The following is a 23,362-nucleotide window of genomic DNA, read 5'->3' as shown; positions in this document are numbered from 1 at the left end:
TGTTCATGTAGAGGCCTGATTCACACCAGAGGTTATCTGTACAGGGGAAGAGAAGGGCTCATACCACTCCTTCATGATGGTATTTCAGCAGTAGCCCCTAGTGAATATGTGAACTGGGACAAAGTTGGCATTCAAAGCTAATGTTGCTTCGGGCAAGTTACAGCAGTCTTGTCCAAGTCACCATTCTCAGTTTAACAGTTATTTAATTTTTATCTATTTTATTTAAATATTTATAAATTGCACTTTCATAGAAAATATAGCAAGGTGGCATACAACATAAAAACACAATACTACAGTAACATGAGTAAAAACATCAGTGGTATATCAGTAAAAACTGGTTGGTTAAAAACACGTTCCAAAAGTTCCATCTTGCAAGACTCTCACAATGTACACTTAGTTCAAGTTCAATTTATCTCTTCCTCCTCCTCCTATCCACCCTCCCCCCAAATTATAAAAATATAAATGTGAAAAGGAAAACTAACACACAGAGAGATTCCTTTACCTCCACTCTCTTTTGAAGGAGCAAGTGTGTATCTTCTCTCTCAGTAGCCTATTATTGTTTATTTAATTTGTATCCCGCCCTTCCTCCCAGCAGGAGCCCAGGGCGGCAAACAAGGCACTAAAAACACCTTAAAACATCATAAAAACAAATCTTAAAATACATTAAGACAAAACAGCATTAAAAACATTTTAAAAACTTTTTTAAAAGGGTTAAAAACATTATTAAAAAACATATTAAGCAATTCTGACACAGACACAGACTGGGATAGCTCTCAACTTAAAAGGCTTGTTGAAAAAGAAAAGTCTTCAAAAGGCGCCGAAAAGATAGCAGAGATGGCGCCTGCCTAATATTCTAAGGGAGGGAATTCCACAGGGTAGGTGCCACCACACTAAAGGTCCGCTTCCTGTATTGTGCAGAACGAGCCTCCTGATAAGATGGTATCTGCAGGAGGCCCTCACCTGCAGAGCGCAGTGATCGACTAGGTATGTAAGGGATAAGACGGTCTTTCAGGTATCCTGGTCCCGAGCTGTATAGGGCTTTGTACACCAAAACTAGAAGCTTGAACTTGGCCCGGTAGCAAATGGGCAACCAGTGCAATTCTTTCAGTAGCAGGGTGATATGTTGGCGATACCCTGCTCCAGTGAGCAGTCTCGCCGCCACATTTTGCACCAGCTGCAGCTTCCGGACCAACCTCAAGGGCAACCCCACATAGAGCGCATTACAGTAATCCAGCCTGGAGGTTACTAGTGCATGGACAACAGTGGTCAGGCTATCCTAGTCCAGAAATGGCCGACGCTGGAAAAAGGCACTCCTAGCCACGGAGATCACCTGGGCCTCTAGCTTCAAAGATGGATCCAGGAGCACCCCCAGGCTACGGACCTGCTCTTTCAGAGGGAGTACGACCCCGTCCAAAGCAGGCAACTGATCAATTATCCGAACTCGGGAACCACCAACCCACAGCACCTCCATCTTGCTATGATTCAGACTCAGTTTATTGGCCTTCATCCAGCCCACCACTGAGTCCAGGCAGCGGTCCAGGGCTTGCACGGCCTCTCCTGATTCAGATGTTACGGAGAAATAGAGCTGGGTATCATCAGCGTACTGCTGACACCTCGCCCCAAAGCTCCTGATGATTGCTCCCAAGGGCTTCATATAGATGTTAAACAGCATGGGGGACAAGATGGTACCCTGCAGCACGGCACAGCTGCCAGGGGGCTGAAAGACAGTCACCCAATGCTATTCTCTGAGAGCGACCCTGGAGATAGGATCTGAACCACTGTAAAACAGTGCCTCCAATACCCATCTCACCAAGTTGGCCCAGAAGGATACCATGGTCAATGGTATCAAAACAGCTGAGAGATCAAGTAAGAATAACAGGGTCTCACTCCCCCTACCCTCCCGATAAAGGTCATCCATAAGGGTGACCAAGGGCAATTAAGTCCCATAACCAGGCCTGAACCCGGACTGGGATGGGTCAAGATAATCTGTTTCATCCAAGAGTACTTGCAGTTGCTGCGCCACAACCCTCTCAATCACCTTGCCTAAAAAGGGAATATTTGCAACCGGTCGGTAGTTGTCTATTGGAGGAAGGAGGAACCTGGTGATGAATGTTTGAGGTTTAGTTTGTTTTACATTTTATATAGTGTACATTTTTTATTGTTGAAAGCTGCTTTGAGACCTGAAAAGCAGGATATAATTTTTTTAAATAAGTAAATACTTTTTTAAAATGTGAAGTATTATAAATCTTACCAAATGCACAAGTCACACTGTTAATGTTACATAAAAGGAAAACTTACAAGAGTTGTTTCAGTTATTTATTTTAGAATATATGCAGGCCACTCTTCAGCAAAGAAAAAAAAATCACAAAGCAATTAGCACAATAAATAGATTTTTTTTAAACACAAAAAAGACACAGCAGAACAATGAAATAAAATGACACCGAAAAACCACAATGCCGTATTTACATTTAAAAGGCCTGGGTAAATAGAAAAGTTTTCATCTGATGCTCAAAAGAGAATGAAGATGGCAGCAGGTGAATGTCACATGAGAGGGAATTCAAGAGGGCCTTTTCTGTTGTGGCACCCCATCTCCTGTCATGGCCCACCTCACTAGAGAAAGTTACAGGACCTGAATCAGAACCTTAGAGGCTGGTTTTAATCCCTGGGCACATCAGAATGTGGGATGATAATGCTCATCTTTCCTATAAGGGAGCTTCATGTGCATGCTATAACAAGTTTTGGTCTTGTGAATTAGACTCCTGTTTTGGTTATCTGTTAACTCTTGTCAAACAAATCAGTTTCTTTGTCATGAATTTGTCCTGCTGATAACTGCTGTGAGGAATTGCACAGACCTAGCTTGCTAGCAGTTCATTTTTGGTATATAGTTCTGTTGGATATGTTTTAATCCCTGTTTTTACAGGTAGGCGACAATGACGGTTTCTTGAAACAGCTTTCTTTAGAAGAGGAGAACCGCAACATTCAATTGAAATATGAAGAAGTTAAAAGGTAAAGGTGACACTTTTCCTGCCCTTCAGTATTCCTACTTTCTTTCTTTCTGTGGTAATCTTACACTTGCACTTCTACTTGACTTAAAAGAAAATTAGAAGAAATGGAATTACAAAACAAAAAACTTGAGAATCAGTTGGCAAACCAAGAAGCATGTCTTCAGAAAACTGAGCTGCAGTTCCAACAGAAACTTGCGGATTATGATGCTTTAACCAGACAATTGGAAGCTGCCTTGGAAGATGGAAGCAAAAAGGTAGAGACAATATTGAGTGTTTGAATATTTCCTATTTGAAGAAGGAAAAAAAAGTACCTGATGTTCATATATCTTAAGCAGAAGTTCCCACAAAAGCAACAGTTGACTCTCGTCTCAAGATTCTTTGTAGCACACTTTTTCTGTGAAGGGCAAGTCCCATGGTTATCTTACCACAGGGCTGAGGAACCTCAGGCCTGGGGGCAGAACGCAGCCCCCCAGGCCTCACTGTTCAGCCTCAGGGCTATCTGTAGGCCACACACACCTCCCTAGCCCATACCTCTCATTGGCTGTCCTCTGCACTCTCTTCAGCTGCCTTTTGCCTGCCATGAATATACCTTACTGTACGAAGGTAAGAGTCCCACAGATATTGTTGGAGTCTTAGCTCCCATCAGCCACAGCCAGCATGGTCCTTCATTGGGGATGATGGGAGTTGGAGACCAATAGCATCCGGAGAGCCACAGGTTCCCCATCCCTGGCCTAAAGTCAAAGAAAGTATGTTTCTCACTTCAGAACTGTTGCATTTATCCTTATGCAAACTTAACTGATCATTTAATTGGTTAACAGTGCAACCTGGTACATGTCTACTTAGACATAAGTTCTCTTCAGTTCAGTGGGATTTACTCCCCAGTAAGTGGCAATAGGATTGCAGCCTAAAACACGTAGGTTGAATTAGCTAAGGTTTCTTTCATTGCCTTAGTTCAAGAAAGCACTTATTCTAGAAGTCACACCCTTTGTTCCGGAACTTAGATTGGTAGAATAAGTGGTGAAAACAAATCCAAAGATGTCTTTTCACTAAAGGAAATTCTCTTCTGCTCCCAGAAAGGCTGAGTGTTGTATGAGAACAGTGAGTAGTTCCTCCTTTTTGTGCAATCCTTTTTGTAAGATTTTGCAAATGCTCGTTCTCAAGAACTTTTAATGACCCACTGGAGTTTATTATACTTTACCCACCCCCTTCCTTACATATTGTTGTTCATTCTTTAACAAAACCCCTGATAGATTGTGGCACTGTAGTGCAAGAAGCTTTCCACTAGCTCGTGCAGAAGAGTTTGTGGAACAGCACTAAATGCATTTTCTCCTTGCACTCATTAACCTTTGGATAACTCATTGCTAAGGGGAAAGATACTCTATACATGCCCAAAAGCATTCTTTTTGTATTACTCTTTGCATATTCTAAGGAGAACACTGACATTGAAAATTGGTTCCAGACCCAAGTTCTGGCTCAAATTAAGGTCTGGGAAGAAACGCCTTGAACTGATATATCTTAGGCTAGATTCATACATTGATTAATGGTGTTTCTGCTCCATGAAAATACAAATGTGTGGATGAAGCAGTTCTGCATGTGGTTCAGGCAGTTTTTACAGTGGTGCAGTTAAAATTACCTGAACCACATGTTGGCGTGATTTTTAGACAAGTGACTCTTATAGTGAAGCAAAGGTTCTCTTTCCAACTTGTTCTCTCCGCCTTGCTCTACCGTTTGTATTTTCAAACACTAGCAAACGTATGAATCCCACTGTAGGCTCTTTAATTCTAAAAACATTTCCTGCAATATCAGAGTGAGATATGGGATGATTCCAAGTGAAGTGAAGTGTGTAGTAACTTCTTTAGTTTCTGTTAAGAAAATAACAAATTACCTATTTGCATTATTCAGAATACAACTCGGACTTTGCAGGATATCCATTAGCTCAGGGCAGAGCTTGGAAAAGTTACTTTTTTGAACTACAGCTCCCATCAGCCTAATCCAGTGGCCATGTTGCCTAGGGCTGATGGGAGTTGTAGTTCAAAAAAGTAACTTTTCCAAGCTCTGGCTCAGGGTGGCTTCAAACATGAGAGAGCAGAAGCACGGATGACACATTTTCATTTTCATGGGGCAGCATTGCTATTAATCAGTGTATGAACCTAGCCTAAGTTTCTGGGATGTGGAGGTATGTGCATCTTCAAGCTTTGGACCAACTGTGGAAGCATGATAAGAGGAAGAATGAGTCATTCATGCTTCCACTTGGTGTTGCATCCAAAATCAGCCTACTATACATTCTGCAGATCGTATTCTGAAGAGTGAACATGAGTAACTTGTTTTTTATTTCTTAATGTGAACTAACACACAGTATTGTAGATAAAACAATCCCTTAAATGATTAATGATGAGACAATGTTTGACACAGCAGTCTAAGGGCCAACATTATACATTTAGCTACAAGAACTAGAGATCAGTCCATTTCCAATCCATGTTGGTTTCACATGTGTTCACTGAGAAGTCTGTTCCATTCTTTTTCTGCATCAATCTGGAGCCCAGCAACCCTCCCTGGGCTCCTCCTGAGAGGAAGGGTGGGACATAAATTTAATAAAGAAAGAAATAATTTTTGAAAGTACACATTTTAACCTAAAATACACACTTGAGCACTTTAAAAAAAAATGCAAAATTTAGAGAAAATTGAAGGATCACCATTCCAATTCACATATGCAGATCAGGTCTGTTTGTTTACAAAATGCAGACCATACAAAACTGAGCGTTCCTAATAACATTGGTGGTGGTGGTGGGGTTAACCTTATTGTAATGCTGTCTAGAGGTACTTTGCTTTGCTAATTTACCTATTCACATTTGGAATAGACATGAAGGCAGACAGACTCTTGTCCCAGTTATCTGTTGTTGAGAGACTGGGACCACTTGTCTAAACAGTCCCCAAGTTAGAGATACCTCCAGAAGCCCTTTTCTGTCACTTTTCTATGCATGTTTCTACATGCCCTCTGCAGTTGGTGAGGGGGGGCAGAGCCATGCAGTTGGCCTCCTGGCAGTGGAGTCACTGCCACTTACGGAAGGGCATGGTGATATGGAGGATGGCACAGTGTGGGCTCATCTGGCACTCTCATCAGTGTGTCTGCCCAGTGCTGACAGCCTTGCCCCTTTCCCTCTCAGTAATAGCTCTACTGCCAGGAGTTCAGGTGTACAGCACGGTCTCTCCTCATCGACTGCTCCTGCCGTAGAAGTAGCATGTTAATGAAGGATAGGGGATGCCCATCAGTAGTAGAAAAGCATGCAGTTGAGAAAAGTAAGTGTTGACTTCCTTCCTTTGAAAGGGTCTTTCCAATTCCAATATACAGGATTTTAAAATTACTTTATTTCTAGAATTTATATCCCATCTTTCATGCTAATTAGAATTCCCAAGGAAGCTTACAATAGGCTACTACACTGGTGGGGGACCTCTGGCCATCAGGCCTAATTATGGCCATCCAGCCTCAGAGGTTGGCCAACCAGGCAATCTTTCCTGGACCCAACATCATATGACACCAGGTGTGGGGAAGTTCAAGTTGCAGCTGCAAAGGAAGAATCCAGAGTGCACTTTGCAGCCAAAAATGTGGCACTGTTTGCATTTGGCCTTTGCTGTCACCCTGCATGGAAACAGAAAAGGTGCCGAGTTCAAGCTACCACAGCCTGCAAGTTGAATTTTATATCACTTGATGTTCATTCACCTGACGTGCCCACCTGTCAATATGGCCTGTGGAGAGTTGGCTACTTCCCCACACCAAACTACAAGGTAAATATCACCACTGCTTAAAACTCATCTATCACAGCTACAGAACATAAGATAAAATGTTACGGCCATCCTTTGGGAGAAAGAGCAGGATATACATTTAATAAATAAATATACTAACAGCCACTATGAAAACTCAGAAACGGCTTTAAAAGGGTTGAAATGCCTGGGAAAATGAAGAAATATTTACCAGGTACCAGAAGGTCCATAAAGTCTGGCAGCCTCACCTCACCATTTCTAACTTGTTGAAACCAAAAACTAATCTCCTCGAAGGAGAAGCTTCTCCTGTAGCTGCAGCAGGTCCCTTTCTAGAGATAGAAGGCAAGAGGGATCACTGTCAAGGGAGAGAAATCATAAGCCTTCCCCGTTCATTTTCCAGATCTCGTAGCCGCTCCAGGTCAAATGACAGGAAATAGAACTTCAGGAAGAGCAATGTACAGGAAGCTCACCTAGCACAAAGTCTGATGTCTGTTTGACATTGGATGAAGACCCTTTAATTTCCCAAGATTTTTAAATCTTTCTTGACCTATTTGTTTTAAACTCCATTTTAACATAGAACATGTTGCTTCTTTATTTTTATTGCATTAATTTGCTATATTCTACTGTTTTGTTAAAATGGCTTACAAAAAAATTATACAACCATTCTTCCAGATTGAAGAGTGGGATATTAAATATTTCAAGCAAAATAAATATATCTAAACTGGAACAATGTTGTAATGTATTTTAAAAAATAGTTTTATATTGTTTTAAATTTTTAAATTGTGTTTTAAATTGTTTTTAAAAAGATGTGTTTTAAATTGTATTTGTTTTAATGTTTTTAGTTACTGTAAACTGCCCAGAGAGCTTTGGCTATGGGGTGGTATATAAGTGCAAACACACACACACACACAAACAAGGTGCCAGGTTAGCTTCCCCGGAATTGTTAATCTCTGGTTACCAACTGCCTTGTTGCATATGATGGGGGCACTTGGGAAGACCTTCAGATGACAAACTCACTGACTATGCAGACTACTATAACAGTAAAGTCCTTTCCCCAACCTATTGCCCTCCAGATATTTTGGATTACAACTCCCATCAGCCCCAGCCAGCATGGCTAATTGTCAGGAACGATGGGGGTTGTAGTGCAAAACATCTGGAAGGCACGAGGTTGGGGAAGGCTGGTCTAGCAGATACCAGGGTCCCAATCCATGTAGACCTTTAAAGGTCAACACCAGCAATTTGAGTTGAGCAGAAGTACACTGGGACCAATTAAAGTTGTTTCAGAGCCTGCCAGATGTGATCTGACCACCTAATCCCTGTTAATAATTTAGTAGCTTTGTTCTGAAATAGTTGTAGTTTCTAGAGCCAGCCTTCCCAACCAGTGTGCCTCCAGATGTTGTTGGACCACAACTCCCATCTTTCCTGACCATTGCCAATGCTGGCTGAGGCTGATGGGAGTTGTGGTCCAACAACTTCTGGAGGCACACTGGTTGGGAAGGCTGCTGTCTTCAAAAGCAGCTGCACAATATAATAATCCAACCTGGAAGTTACCAGAGCATGGATAATTTTTAGCTTTGAATAGAAAATATACTTTTAAAGCCAGTAACACAAATAGGGTATTTATTACTAGTGAAATAATTTTGTAATGTTCATATAATACCTAAATTGGCAATGTTCTTCTTAATTAAAAAAATAAGATCATTATGATTTTTGTCAATGCCCTAATGGCTGATAAACAATATTTTCCCTATTCTTTTTACTTTATCATTTTCTTATGAAGCACTTTCTGTTTTAAATGAAAAACATACTGCTGTTAACATTTTGCCCTGAAACTGGAAAGCTAAGGGTCTGACTCTTTATTGTTATAGTTAGAAGAGGAGATGGAAAAAATAAATTCTAAGGAAAGAGCCTTTCGGATGAAAATATTGGATCTAGAAAATGAATTAAGACGGAAAAAAGAAGAGCAGAAACATTTGTCTAGAAGACTGGATGCTGTGAGTAGATGTCTTCCCACTTCCCGGAGAACTTGGTTCTGTGTGATGACAGGTCATCTAGCCTAGGGATGACTCGTTTTAATGTTGTTGTTGTTTTAATTATCTTAATATTATTGTAAAACTACCTTGTACATTTACCCACTATTGTTCAATTTTAAGAGGGTGTAACGTGGTTTTAATCAGATAGTTTTGTTTTATCATTACTGTATTTTATGAAAATTTGTATACTGCTTTGCAGGGGCAACAGTAGCCTACAAGATGCAGGTAAACAAATGGCACAGCAATCCTAACACCCTTTGTGCTGGGCTTGCGGGGACAAGATAGTTGAATTAGGTGGAGGTCTTCCTCCACCCAGCACTGCCAGGCTTTGCTGCTGTAGAGTTTCCCATTTTGCTGGCCACATTGGCAGGGGGCGAGGAGGTTGTGGCCCCCAAGAGGTCTTCTGTATCTTTAAAAGTTGTGCAGGGAGAATGGAGAATTCCACCTTGTGGTTTTTCCCATTACAGAGTTGCAAGAACACCTGTACTTGGCTGACTTTCTCTTCTCCAAAGATACAGTCTCAGGCCATGAACCTAGCAACCCTAACTCTAGCTGATAGTTTTTCTTATCCTTTGGAAACTTAGCAAAATTCCAGAAGGGTAACCATATTGACCTGTTACCATAAGCACAAACAAGGGTCCTTTGACACCTTAAAGATCATCAGATTGATTGTGCCACAAGCTTTCTAGGCAAACAAAATCTTATGCTGCAATAAATCTGCTAGGCCCCATCTGTACTATACATTTAAAGCAGTATCGTACCACTTTAAACAGTCACGGCTTCCCCCAAAGAATCCTGGGAACTGTTGTTTTGTGAAGGGTGTTGAGAGTTGTTAGGAGACCCCTGTTCCCCTCATAGAGCTATGATCCCCAAAGTTTGCTGGGAAGAGGGATTGACTTTTAAACCACTCTGGAAGTTGTAGCTCTGTGCGGGAAACGGGGGTCTCCTATCAACTCTTTGCACCCTTAACAAACTACAGCTCCCAGGATTCTTTTGAGGGAAGCAATGGCTGTTTAAAGTGGTAGGATACTTTTTAAAATGTGTACTGCAGATGGGGCCATGGTCTTTAGGGACACAGTAAGCTGCCTTTATGCCAAGTCAAGACTGTTGGTCTGTGCTGAGTACTATGCTGAGTACTGACTGGCAGCAGCTTGCTACAGTTTCAGACAAGAGGTTTTCCAAACCCTCCCTGAAGATGCCAACGACGGAACCTGATACCTTCGACACGCAAAGCAGCTTCTCTGCCACTGCGCTACAGCATTTGTCCATTTAAGGACTTCCACATACATGTGTGTGCATTTTGTGTATACAGAATTCTCCTGTGCATGGAAAGATGATATCAGGTGGGTAACTAGCTCCACCTAGTGGTTGAAGGCAAAAGAGTACTGCTGACGTTTTACTGTAGGTCCGTTCCCAGTCTGCGCCTGCTCCGTCCGCAGTTTTTCTCTTTTGCCTTCACCGAATCTGGTTGATTCCTCTCTGTCTCCGTCGGTTCAGGCTTGTATTGTTTGTCTTTTAAGTCTTACCGGTTTCTGCTGTTTCTTGCCCTCAGTATATGTTTTGTCTTCCCCTGCTGTTTAAAGTTTAAAGTTTAAAAACAAAAAAACAAAAAAGCTCCTTGTGTCTTTCCTCCGGATTTTTCTCGGTGGCGAGGAGCATTCAGCCCCTCCCCACGGCTCCTGGGGCCGTTGGCCTCTTCAGGCTCCCTCCCCAGCCGAATTTGCTACCGTTCCTCCTAGTCAGCAACTCATAGCGTCGGCAGCATTAGCCTTAGAGGCAAATTTCACCGGAGCTCGGAACTCAGGCCCACGCCTCGGATTTTCGCGCTCCCTTTCAAGCGGCTTTGTTTTCCCTGCTTCATAGCGGGGAGGGGCAGACGCACAGACGCCATAGCAGGTCGGCGGCAACAGCTTCTAATCTTTCTGCTTTACCTAGCCGCTTATTAGACAGCGTTGTCAATCATTACCAGCGGGAGCCTTCCATTCATACTTTCATTAACCCCGTAAGTCCCGCAGTGTGTGCCCGCTATGGGGAAAGCCACACACAAAACAAAGCACCTCTCAAAGGGGTCGAAAGTGCTTCCCCGCAAGCCAGCGACAGGCGCAGTGCCAGAACTCAGTCCCATCCTGGGATCAGAGCAGGCTCATTCTTCGGGGGATCATTCTGAAACAGTGGTGGCCCGCCCCTCTACCGTCAGGCACGAGGTGGCTGAGGCTCAGGTTTTGGCAGGCAGGGTGGCTGCAGAAGGCAGGATTCCTGTTCCACATAAGGGAACCTGTAGAGAAGGTCAAGATTCCTACCACCACTCAAGGGACCAGAGGGACCTGGAACCCCTGTCTGATGGGGAAGGTGGCCAGTCTCACCCTTCCTTAGACGCTATTTTTTCTAACAACTCCTTGCCCGAGGCCTTCACAGGGTTTTTGGAGGAGCCAATCCCTGTCCAACAAATTCATGATGCTGGTGGGCACAGGCTTTATCCATCTCACACTCAAGCCCGCCCTATTCAGCTGCAGCTTTCAGCACATTCAATTCAGCAATTAAAAGAACAGCTTAAGGATGCCCTTTTAATGGATCTGACTAGAGATTTGTCTTCTCAAACTGCATCAGGCTCACAACCCTCAAGGCACCCGAGGGCGAACACGCGCCCTTCCCCGGGCCGCACATCCCCAGACCCCTATGCTGCATCGCAGGGCAGAGACCTTCAGCTCCCAGAACAGGAGCTTATAGACACAGAAAATGACTTGATTGTGTTGGATGAAGAGGAATGGAGTGGGGAATCAGAATCTGAGGAGATTTTATCTACTAGAATATTTCAAGAGGCTCATTTCCTAACTCTGCTATGCAAAGCGATGGAGGCTCTTACCCTCACCTCTACAGAGGATCCTCCTACTCCACCCTCCTCGAGAGTCTCAGCAGTATGTCTAGATCCAAAGCCTAGGTCTAGAGTATTGAAGCTTCCTTCTCTTCTCCCCAAGGTGCTCAAATCAGAATTTGACATTCCCTTGCAATTCAAAAAATCAGTTTCGGTAGCCAGCAAATATTATACACTGGAACAACCGATCATGGATCAGTTGAAAGTCCCGCTCATAGACGCGCCTATAGTCAATCTATTGAACCCATCATTGAATCCTAAAGACTCAGACGCTTACCTTAAGGATCCTACTGAGCGCAAGATGGACCAGGGACTTAGAAGAGTGCACGAGGCTAGTGCGCTTTCAATCAGGGCAGCAGCAGCCTCTTCTGTGTTTGCTCGAGCCTCCCTACTGGGGTTGGAAGACCTGCTAGATGGCCCACAGTAGGATGCAGCCCGGATACGCAAATCTCTGCTGAAGGTCTCTCGGGCAGTTACCTTCATGGCAGATGCGTCAATGGACGCCATGCAGTTTGCAGCTAGGTCTCTCACTGCAGGGATCTTCACGCGAAGGACCCTTTGGCTTCGACATTGGGATGCAGACCCTGCAGCTCGTTCGAATCTTGCCTCGGAACCCTACGTGGGTGTCAAATTATTTGGGGACACTGCCCTCGCCAACGTATTAGAAACCAAGGAAAAGAAAAAGTCCATGCCATCCACCAGAAAAAGGGAGGATGGAAGGACCTTTCACCACTCATTCCATCCATATCACTTGTCGCAGTCCTTTCGGGGCTCACGTCCCTTTGGAAGACAGAAGGACGCCCGCTCCAGCCGTCCCTTCTGGAACAGACAGCGCAACCAACTTAAGTCCCAGCAACACCTCCCAGGTCGATCCGGCCTTGCATCCCAGGCACGTGGAAACAGAAATCAGTTCTGACGCCTCCACCTCGCCGGTGGGAGGCCGTCTCCAACGCTTTGCTCACCGATGGGAGGACCTATTCTCTGATCGCTGGGTCCTCCGCACTCTTCGATACGGCCTTCGCCTGGAGTTTTCCTCCACCCCCCCGGCGAGATTCCTTCCATCCCCTCTGTCAGCAAATCCACACGAAAGGGGCAAAGTTTTGAGATCAGTTTCCCATCTCCTACGCATGGCAGCTATCGAGGCAGAACCACCAGGGGAGAGGTTCCTGGGAAACTACTCTCTGTTCTTCACCGTCGACAAAAAAGACGGTTCATCCAGGCCAGTATTAGACCTCAAGACTCTAAATTGCTTCATAAAGAACCGCAAATTTCGGATGGAGACCTTACTTTCCATCAAAGAAGCGCTGAGGCTAGGGGACTTCCTCTCATCTATCGACCTGAAGGAAGCCTACCTGCACATTCCAATTTTTCCCCCTCACAGAAGGTATCTGCGCTTCGCGGTGGGACAAGACCATTATCAGTTCAGGGCCATGCCCTTTGGCCTGTCGTCCGCTCCCAGGACATTCACCAAGATAGTGGTTACCCTGGTGGCACACCTCAGGACACAGGGGATTCATATTTTTCCTTATCTGGACGATTTTCTGATCCGCTCACCATCGTTACACAAGGCATGGGAGGACCTCCATGTCACCCTGACCTGTCTAAAGGATCACGGTTTCCTGATCAACAAAGCCAAGAGTCATCTCTTTCCGTCCAGACGCATCACACATTTGGGAGCGACTATAGACTCTCAAAATGGCCTCATTACGCTATCTTCAGACAGGATCAGCAAGATCCGCAAAGTGGTGTTGCATGTCCTATCCTCCACCTCTACAGACCTGATGGAGTTGGCAGCACTTCTCGGTTTGATGGTATCCACGTTCCAAACGACACCATGGGCACGTCATCATTCCCGCACTCTTCAGTGGGTGCTGCTGCCATTCCAGAACGACATAGCGTCCAGGCACCACCGCATGGTCGCTCTGTCGCCACAGGTTCGTCAGTCGCTGTTCTGGTGGACCCAAGAGCTCAACCTGACGCGAGGCGTCCCTTTCCAGGATCCACTCCACACCCTGACAACGTCCGATGCCAGCTTATCCGGATGGGGAGCCATCTGCGACGGGCAGATGATTCAAGGCACGTGGTCGGCTCAGGAATCCGCACTGCCGATCAACCTACTCAAACTACGCGCAGTTCGTCTAGCCCTCAGGCACTTTGCGAACACCAGACGGTTAGGGGCAGTGCTTGTCAGAACAGACGTGTCGGCCAAATCGTATTTAAACCTTCAGGGAGGCACACGCTCCCTCATTCTTCAGAAGGAGGCCTTTCTCCTCTTCCAGTGGGCGGAGCCCAATATCATATCGATAGCGGCAGAATACCTCAAGGGGGAGGACAACAGCCAAGCGGACTGGCTCAGTCGGGAGAAGCTGATTCAAGGAGAATGGAGACTTCACCCACAGTCCTTTCGTCAAATAGTGGAACGTTTTGGCCACATTCAAGTAGACCTCTTTGCCACCAGTGCCAATCGGCAGGTGCAGAGGTTCTTCTCCCAATACGCGTCACCAGGCGCGGAAGGGATAAATGCCTTGACTTCCCAGTGGCCTCCGGGCAGACTATATGCATTTCCTCCAATTCCAGTGATTTCCAGGGTACTCAAAAAACTTCGTGCCGAAAGGACAGCACTTCTTTCTATTGGTGGCTCCATGGTGGCCAAGGAGACCTTGGTTTCCAGACCTTCTCGACCTGTCGGTGGAACCACCATGGAAGATTCCAGTGCGAACGGACCTGCTCTCTCAGGGACAGCTCCAGCACCCAGACCCAGAGTGGTGGGCACTTCATGTCTGGAACTTGAACGGAAGAGACTCTTGAAAAGAGGCATCTCTCCGCAAGTAGTAGAAACCATGATGGCTTCTAGATGCCCATCCACACTTAGAATTTATGAAAGCACTTGGAAGGCCTTCTCATCCTGGTCGCAGAAACAAGGGGTTCTTCCTCGAAAGGCAGGAGTAAAAGAAATCTTGTCCTTCCTGCAAGATGGCGTATCTTTGGGTCTCAGACCAAACACCCTGAGGCGCCAAGTTTCAGCCTTATCGGCAACCCTCTCCAGATCCCCGGATAAGCCAATTGGATCTCACCCCTTCGTCAAGCGTTTCCTCAGGGGAGCAACGATAACTGCACCTCCTACGGTGCATCGCTACCCAACTTGGGATCTGCATAAGGTTTTGTCAGCCCTTCAAAAACCTCCGTTCGAACCCCTGAGTCAAGTTTCTCTCCATCTTCTTTCCTTTAAGGTTTTGTTTCTCGTGGACATTACTTCGGCCCGTCGAGTGTCTGAATTGAATGCCCTGTCTGTCCATAAAAATTTTTGTGTATTCCATAAGGATAGAGTAGTCCTCCGTACTGTCCCTTCCTTTCGTCCCAAAGTGTTGTCTGCCTTCCATTGTCAGCAGGAGCTGGTCTTACCATCCTTCTGTCCAAATCCTGTCCATCCTTTAGAAAAAGCCTGGCACTCTCTTGATGTGAGAAGAGCCCTTAAAGTTTATATTTCCAAGACTAAATCATTTCGGAAAACAGTTTGTTTGTCTCCTTTCACCCAAAATCCATGGGGAATAAAGTCACCACATCTACACTAGCCAGGTGGATCAAGGCATGCATTTCCTTGGCATATGCCTCTCTAAGATTATCCCGGCCCGCCGGATTGGTAGCTCATTCTACTAGGGCGGCGGCCACATCAGCGGCCTTTTCCCATAATGCCTCTCTGGGGGAGATATGTAGGGCAGCCGCATGGGCCACTCCCAATACCTTCATTAAACATTATAAAATAGACTCCTATGCTTCAGCCGAGGCAGCCTTTGGTAGGAGGGTGCTACAGCATGTCCTCTCAGATCACTAGTACCCATAGCCCAGCAGTATTCCCACCCTACATGGGTCAGCTTTGGTATGTCCCACCTGATATCATCTTTCCATGCACAGGAGAAGAGACATTTGGTCTTACCGTGAAATCGGTCTTCTCTGTGCATGTCAAAGATGATATCAGGGCCACTCCCTATGACGGCTGGGCTGCCTGTCCAAGCGCTGTTAGAACTTGAGCAGAGAGTGTATGAGTACTGTTGTCTTGTCTTTTTGTGGTATTATTTCATTTCTTTCTGTGGGCTTGTTATTAAAAAACTGCGGACGGAGCAGGCGCAGACTGGGAACGGACCTACAGTAAAACGTCAGCAGTACTCTTTTGCCTTCAACCACTAGGTGGAGCTAGTTACCCACCTGATATCATCTTTGACATGCACAGAGAAGACCGATTTCACGGTAAGACCAAATGTCTCTTTTATATCCATTGCTTTCGAAGGGATCAGTGGCTTCCCCCCTCTCTCAACCTTTAATTTTGGTTTTGTTAGCCACTTTTAAGCATCGCATCAGGAGGCGGAGTAGAACTGTATGCCTCATAATACTTTTTTCTCCAACAGAATTCCCTTTCCTTCCAGAATTCCCTTTCCAGTCAAGACTGGTATATTATGATTTAAGCATTTTCCACTTCAATTTTACGTAAGCTGACAGTTAAAAATAAATATGAAAGTAATCGTATTCATGCATAAGTAGAGTGTCATTGAGTTAACACAGAAGACATTCATTATTCATCTCTCTCTCACACACATGTATATACATATTTATACTGGGAATATATTATGAAAAGGAAAATACAGAACAGATTGTTCCACTCCTGGTGAAGTGATGTTGCTGGAAGTAGGGATGAACTGGAAATAGTTACTAACAGGGCCCAGGACTTGCTAACTATATGCATTTTATAGGGTATCAATAAAATTTAAAAAACCAAGTCCGAAGGAAGTAATTTGTTTGATCATTTTTAACCAGAAGTGATTACTGCGCATAAAAATATACCCAGCACTTAGAAATTCAGGGACGTTTTTGACATTTATTTTAACCACATGTGTTTTTAAACATTATGTTCTAGTAAACATAAAAGTCAATCCTAAGAATGCTGTGTAGATTTTATGGGACTGGTGAATTATGAATGGATCCAATAAAAGTACTATCAATCACTTTTAAAAAAAACAAGTATCTTTGGTACCAAAAACATAATTTAAATTGGTTACACGTGTAGTCATAAAAAAAAAACCCATAAGAGTTGAGATTGTGGTGGTGTGGTGATGCCACAAGTTACCTTGTAATGAAAAGTGAGGTTATACCTATAGGGTTAGTTCACAGTGGTGTCCATGGCCATGTCTTCAGATATAAAGCTACTTAGAAAGCAAGATTATTTGGCTTTCCCCATGAAAAAAGGTTGGTGTCTTCCTTGAAAGAAAAAGATGAGTTTGAATTATCAGAGTATCAGTTTTTAATACACTATTCCATGTCCATCATGCCCTTTATTTCTGATGTTCAGGTGTGAGTGCCAGTGCTTATGTAACTAAAATGGTACTATTCAAGCAGAAGAGGGAGATATCTGCAGGATCGGCAAAGCCCTGAAGTTTGCAGAAACTAAACAAATCTTGTGAAAAAAATCTTAAAGAAGAGAGAAGTCCTAAAACAAGCCAATGAGCACAGAGCATGCACAGTGGCCGGGGGGGGGGACAGAAAGCAGCTAGGAGAGGGAGGGAGTTTGGAGAATCCTGGCAGAGAGCATGACAATTGAGACAGTGGGCATGAGCACTCCACACTGTAACATTTTGTTGTGGGTCCCACTTAAATTTATTAATAATGTTTCTTTGTCTTTTTTTCAGAGAGAGAAACATCGTGAACTGTCTTTGAAGGAATTAGAACACAGCCTTCAAAGATCAGAAAACCAGAACCAGAGTATCCAGAATTATGTAAAGTTTCTGAAAACATCCTATGTAACAATGTTCAGTTGAATTCTCTTGTTTCTTTCAAAACATCTTGGGTGGCTTTTTGTGTGTTCTTGTCACATTAGATCCAGTTGTGTTTGGCATTTTGTCCGCAATGCTATCTGAAGTTCCCATTTTATTATAATTTCTAGCAATATGCTCCCAAAAACTGCTTTTATATACACATTGGGGGGCACCAGGTTTGAAGAAACAAAGCCAAGCAAGCTAAAAGGTAGATCCTGTCACACTATGAACACTTACCTGAAGCCAAACGGATACTTGCTGCTCTGTGATATTAAAATGTTTCACCCACAGGGATATATTTCATCTTGGATTTGTCAGAATTGGGACTTACTGAATCATATTCTGATGGTGGTCATAATTGTCTAGACTGGGAGATTCCTTGTAGATTGTTGTTCGCTTCTCGGTCTTTCTTCTGTACTTTGATCTGCCTGCCCATCATTGAATTAAATGAAGAAGCTCAATCTTGTAGGAGCATCAGCAGCTGATGCTAAGGTCTTGATTTAGGGGCAATATACTTGGCTAAGAATGAGACAACCCCAGTAAAGATTTATTTTGATGCTGCCTATGCATTGCTGAAGATGTTCCTTCTGGCTTCAACAAAGGCTTTAGCTGCTCTGTCTGGTTCACCCTCCTGAACTGTGAAGAGTTATGCCCAAATTAATCAAAATCCCATTTATTATATTTCTAGGAGAAGCAAATGAAATTATATGTTTTCACAAAATGCATTTCTGTATCTATAATCACTAACATGAGATGTCATGCTCTATTGAGAATGGCCAGTGAGACTTTTAAACGTGTATTTATGTTTAAATTACCCTTAGCACTATCATGCTGTAAAACTGGATTGGAGAACGTGTGGCCCTCCCAGATATTGCTAGCTGAACTACAGCTCTCATCATCCCTGACAATAAGCCATCTGGCTAGGGCCGATGCTGGTTGAAGTCCAACAACATCTGGAGGACCACAGATTTCCCATCCCTGCTCTAAAACTTCCCAACGTGTGTCTGTTATAAGGAAAAAGACTGGGAGTAATGCTAGATGACAAGCTGGTAGATTTCTTTCAGTTGCCCCATCCTCAAATTGCAACAGCTTCCTTGATTGAGACCGCATCCCTTCTGTCTGTTTTGAATGTATATATATAAAAAAATTGAGATTGGTTGCACCTCTTCCAGTGTCTCCTCTTATTTGCCTCAGATCATAGAGATCCTACACACACTACACTAAAAAGTAGCATGAAGCATTAGTATCTAAAGAGCAGTTCTGTGTTCATACGTAACACTAGGCCATGGTTTTTAGTTTAACAAACCAGAAGCCATCTCACAGACAAGCAAACAAGCCATGGTTTATTTCTACAAAGCTTGATTTCTTTTCCAGCTGCTCTTGCCTCATCTGTCTGTAGCTCAGGGAACATCTGGGGTGGGGTGGCCAAACAAACCATAATTAAGCAAGATTCCTGGGTTTAGATACAACACCAAACCACAGTTAAAACAAGCCATGGGTTGTAAGCCAACAACAGACTGTAGTTTCACATTGTGCCTGCTTGGCTGGATTCAGGTGTTCAAACAAACCCTATCTTGACTCTAAAAAATGGCTTGGTGAACTAGGCTACAGTTTCAAAAATGTTTGTTTACAAAAAATCCTTGCAAAGTGCAAATCAGTTTTAATCAAATTAAAATAGGCACCCAGTAAAAACATAGTTGTTACATTTTGTTTTATGTTGTACTTGCTGTTTGATACATTTTTTACTGAAATGGTTTTTAAAGGACTTGACAATATTGATATGATACTGGTTTGTTTAGATTTGCTGTTTACTGACTGAAAATTCAACATTGACTTGGATTTTAAATTTAATTTATAATAAAAGATTAAACCTTTTTCTTGCTTTAAATCTCATTCTCTCTCTCTCTCTCTCTCTCCCCCCCCCCAAATTAACACAGGGCTACATCTCACATTATTCCTCCCTTAAATCCAAACAGATTTACAAGTTGATAATGATCACTATATGACCACTGTGGCTCTGTGACCCTTTTCTATGCCTGCTGTTTGCCATTCACCCAGACATCCAAAAGGAAGGTTAGGGTTCCCCCCAATGCTTTGAAGAGATGGACCAACTTGGTTCAACACAGCCAGCCTGCCAAGGAGGGGAAAAACACTTCAAAAGAGTGGAGCTTCTAAGCATAAAATACAGTTCATAGTTGTGCCTTACAGTCATCTGCATAATTCAGTGTTACCCCTCACTCCAGACCATTTACGGGCAACTTAATGCACCTAGATCTCCATTGGGCTTAATACACATATGATTAATCCTAAACTTTTCTCACTCTGCTCTCAGATAGCATCTTGGACATACTCTGTAGGTATATTTCTGCTGATAAAGAGTTTCATACTGGAATCAGTCAATTGGTTATTATTTTTATCTTCACAAGATGTTCTTCACAAGAGTACAGAATAGTAATACAGTCATACCCTGCTTTAACATATGCAATGGAACCGGAGCGTGTATGTAAAGTGAAAATGTACTTAAAGTGAAGCAATTATCTATGCATGTGCTGCACTGCAATCGCCACTAGATGGCAGCGGCGTCATGCCATTAAGTGTCCGTAATTGCGAAGCGCGCGTACATTAAGCGGAGTATGGTGGCATATGGAGCATGTACATTATAGTGAGGCGACGTTAAGCGGGGTATGCCTGTACAACTTCTTCAGAGTAAAACTAGAAGTTGTGATATTATTGAGCCTGATGTCTTGCTTTTAGCATCTTTTCAGTCTGTCTCGGCCAAGATTTGCTCTCCACATTTACGTGAGAAATTCACTTTGCCAATTGAGGTGTCCGTGTGGCATCTCTTCTCTTGTGTTTTTGATCAGTGGTTTGTATTTTTACCTCTGCCATCTTCACTGACATCATAGAATCATAGAATAGTAGAGTTGGAAGGGGCCTATAAGGCCATCAAGTCCAACCCCCTGCTCAATGCAGGAATCCAAATCAAAGCATTCCCGACAGACGGCTGTCCAGCTGCCTCTTGAATGCCTCCAGCGTCGGAGAGCCCACTACCTCTAGGTAATTGGTTCCATTGTTGTGTGGCTCTAACAGTTAGGAAGTTTTTCCTGATGTCCAGTCGAAATCTGGCTTCCTGCAACTTGAGCCCATTATTCCATGTCCTGCAGTCTGGGATGATCGAGAAGTGATCCTGGCCTTCCTCTATGTGTCAACCTTTCATGTACTTGAAGAGTACTATCATATTTCCCCTCAGTCTTCTCTTCAATTGCAGATACTTCAATAGGGTCAATCAGAATAACAAATCATGCCCCTGTAACAGTGGTGAGTGAGGAGAAGCAACATTTGAATGCTACCCCTACCTGGTGGCTGCATTCTTGGCTGCTCACTTCATTACCTTGTAAAGACACACTCAAGGAAGTGTTAACCAATTGTTTTCAGGAGAATGACACTCCAGGAAGACCAATTGGTATTCAGTGGGAGGCAATGAAGGCGGTGGTTAGGGGAATCTGTATTAAAGAATTACATAATATTAGCGAGCAAAAAACACACAAATGAAACCTTTAGAGACTGATATAGCAAATTTATTGAAAATATATGGAAGTACTGGTTCACCTAAGATTCTCCAAAAAGTGGAACAAAACAATTGCCACAAATAAAATTCTGATTAATATGCTACACACAAAATAATTTTTCTTTAATATGGCAGTAAAGGCTCCAGACTTTTAGCAAACAGACTCAAATGGAGACAAAGAATTTCTAGAGTATTCACTGTGCAGAAATCGGATGGCTCCTGGGCTTGAACATCAGATGACACAGGTGATACGTTCACATCCTTTTTAAAGGATTTGTATTGGGAAGACCAAGTATCACTAGATACGATATGTAGATGGCCTGCGTTTTGAACAGCTGGATGAGGAGGAGAAAGAAGAAATCACGAGATATATCACCCCAGAGGCAATTAAATTAGTTATTAACTCCATGAAATCAAACAAATCCCCTGGCCCAGATGGCTTCACTAATGAATTTTATAAGCATTTTAAAGAGATTTTAATTCCCATATTGCTAATTTTGTTTAATGATATACTTCATGGGGACTGTCAGGATCCTACCCACGGTCACCGCCTTGTCACAGTCCCACCTCAGGGTCCTGCTCTCAAAACAGTTCTCTCACTGGCTCTAGCAAAGATCTCTCAAGATCCCACTGCTAGGCAACACCACCAGACACTCCCTGTGAACAATATTGCCTTGAGACTGTGCCTTAGTCTCCTTCTGGCCTATTGCTACTTTGTGTCTGGGTGCACTTGCAGGCCACAACCCCCCAGTATCTTTGTGCCTATAAAGAATACAGCCCTGGGTTGCTCTGGATACTTGATGATGTTACACTATCTCTTCACCGCTGCCACCATTGATACTGTTTCCCCACCTTGGTATAAGCCCTGCCCACCCTTCTGGTCTGTGTAACCCAGCCAAGGATCAGGCGTTCTGGTAAACCAAGAAATATTTATTTATATACACAGGGAATAACAAGATTACATAAAGGTATAGTCAACAAGCATGTGGTTTCATAAGTTGCGTTACTCTTTATGTTTCTAGTCGTCAATAACCTGCCTCACTACCCGCCTAATCCAATCCACCTAACAAAAAGCCTCCCAAAACCTCACCAACTGTCTCTCCACTGTCATCCTCTCATTTCTACCTTCAGACACTCAAGCACTCAGCCAATCATAATCCAACATAAATATTCCAACCCATGTACTCCCCCCTCTCACTCAGTCCACTTACCACATATACTCTTAATGAACCCGCACTTACCATATTTACAGTATTACAGGGACATCACAGGGACCCCTTGCCTCAGACATGGTCTACTGCAAGGATTGCGATGATTCCAAAACCTTTCAGAAACCCCTCACTAGTTGATTCATATAGACTTATAGCATTATTAAACATTGATTATAAAATTTTCACTTTGATTATTGTACATAGATTAAAATCAGTTATAAAGAAATTAATTCACCTGGATCAATCAGGTTTTGTTCCCTGAAGACACATTACAGACCCAATTAGACCCATTTTGAATTTATTATAGCAAAAATAATAAATCCCTATTAGCATTTTTAACTTTAGATATTTATAAAACATTCGATTGTGTTCATTGGCCTTTCTTGATTGAAGTCATACACAAAATGAACTTTGGTAATCAGTTTATTGAACATTAAAAATATATTCCCCAACTACAGCAACAATATGAGTAAATGGCATGGAATCTCCACAGATCAATATTTTCAGAGGCACAATGCAAGGGTGCCCTCTCTCTTCCCTCCTCTTCTAGCTATAGAGCCACTCGCTATCTCTCTCTGTAGCAATAACAATATAGAGGGAGTCAGAACTGGACAATAATCTAATCTTTGGAGTATTACACAGATGGCATGGCACTTTTGGTGTCTAACCCCTTAGAGGCTGTCCCATACATAAAAAATGAACTTCAACAATTCGCTAATATATCTGGATTAAAGGTAAATTTGAGAAAATCAGAAGGTATGTGCTTTCATCTGCCACCTAATTTACAGAAAGAATTCTCAGCTGTCTCGGACATAAACATATGTCCAAGGCAGGTGAGAATCTAGGATACTAAGTTCATAGGAATCTTAATAATTATTTTTAGTTAATTATGGACCACTTTGGTATAAAATTAGAGACAAATTAAATATATGGAAAACATTAAAATTATCTTTATCAGCCATAATTGCAGCACTCAAGATAATGACATTACCTAAACTTACCTTTCTCTTCCATGCTCTTCTGGTGCACATCCCAGATAAGTAGCTGAAGATCTGGTGGAAATAATTAGAAAAGTTCATATTTAATGACAATCCACCCAGAATTTGAAAG

The 23,362-nt window shown here is 43.1% G+C and overlaps 1 protein-coding gene across 8 annotated transcripts in view; it reads left to right on the top strand.

Moving 5' to 3' along the window:
- ODF2L (outer dense fiber of sperm tails 2 like) overlaps window positions 1-19,284 on the top strand; it is a 57,171-nt gene extending 37,887 nt beyond the window's left edge. For 7 of the 8 annotated variants that reach the window (XM_061633552.1, XM_061633553.1, XM_061633554.1 and 4 more), the window contains 4 exons: window positions 2,921-3,006; window positions 3,097-3,259; window positions 8,633-8,758; window positions 17,348-19,284. In XM_061633552.1, the coding sequence (XP_061489536.1) occupies window positions 2,921-3,006; window positions 3,097-3,259; window positions 8,633-8,758; window positions 17,348-17,476 (504 nt within the window). In that variant the 3' untranslated portion in view covers window positions 17,477-19,284. Of the gene's footprint in view, window positions 1-2,920; window positions 3,007-3,096; window positions 3,260-8,632; window positions 8,759-17,347 lie in introns of those variants that run through there. The other variant, XM_061633555.1, reaches the window with a different exon arrangement.
- The last annotated feature ends 4,078 nt before the right edge of the window (window positions 19,285-23,362 follow it).

The sequence above is a fragment of the Rhineura floridana genome, chromosome 6 (assembly GCF_030035675.1).
Source record: "Rhineura floridana isolate rRhiFlo1 chromosome 6, rRhiFlo1.hap2, whole genome shotgun sequence".
Classification (NCBI taxonomy): Eukaryota; Metazoa; Chordata; class Lepidosauria; order Squamata; family Rhineuridae; genus Rhineura; species Rhineura floridana.
Note: the sequence above shows the minus strand (reverse complement) of the source record. Positions and strands in the feature narration are given on the sequence as shown.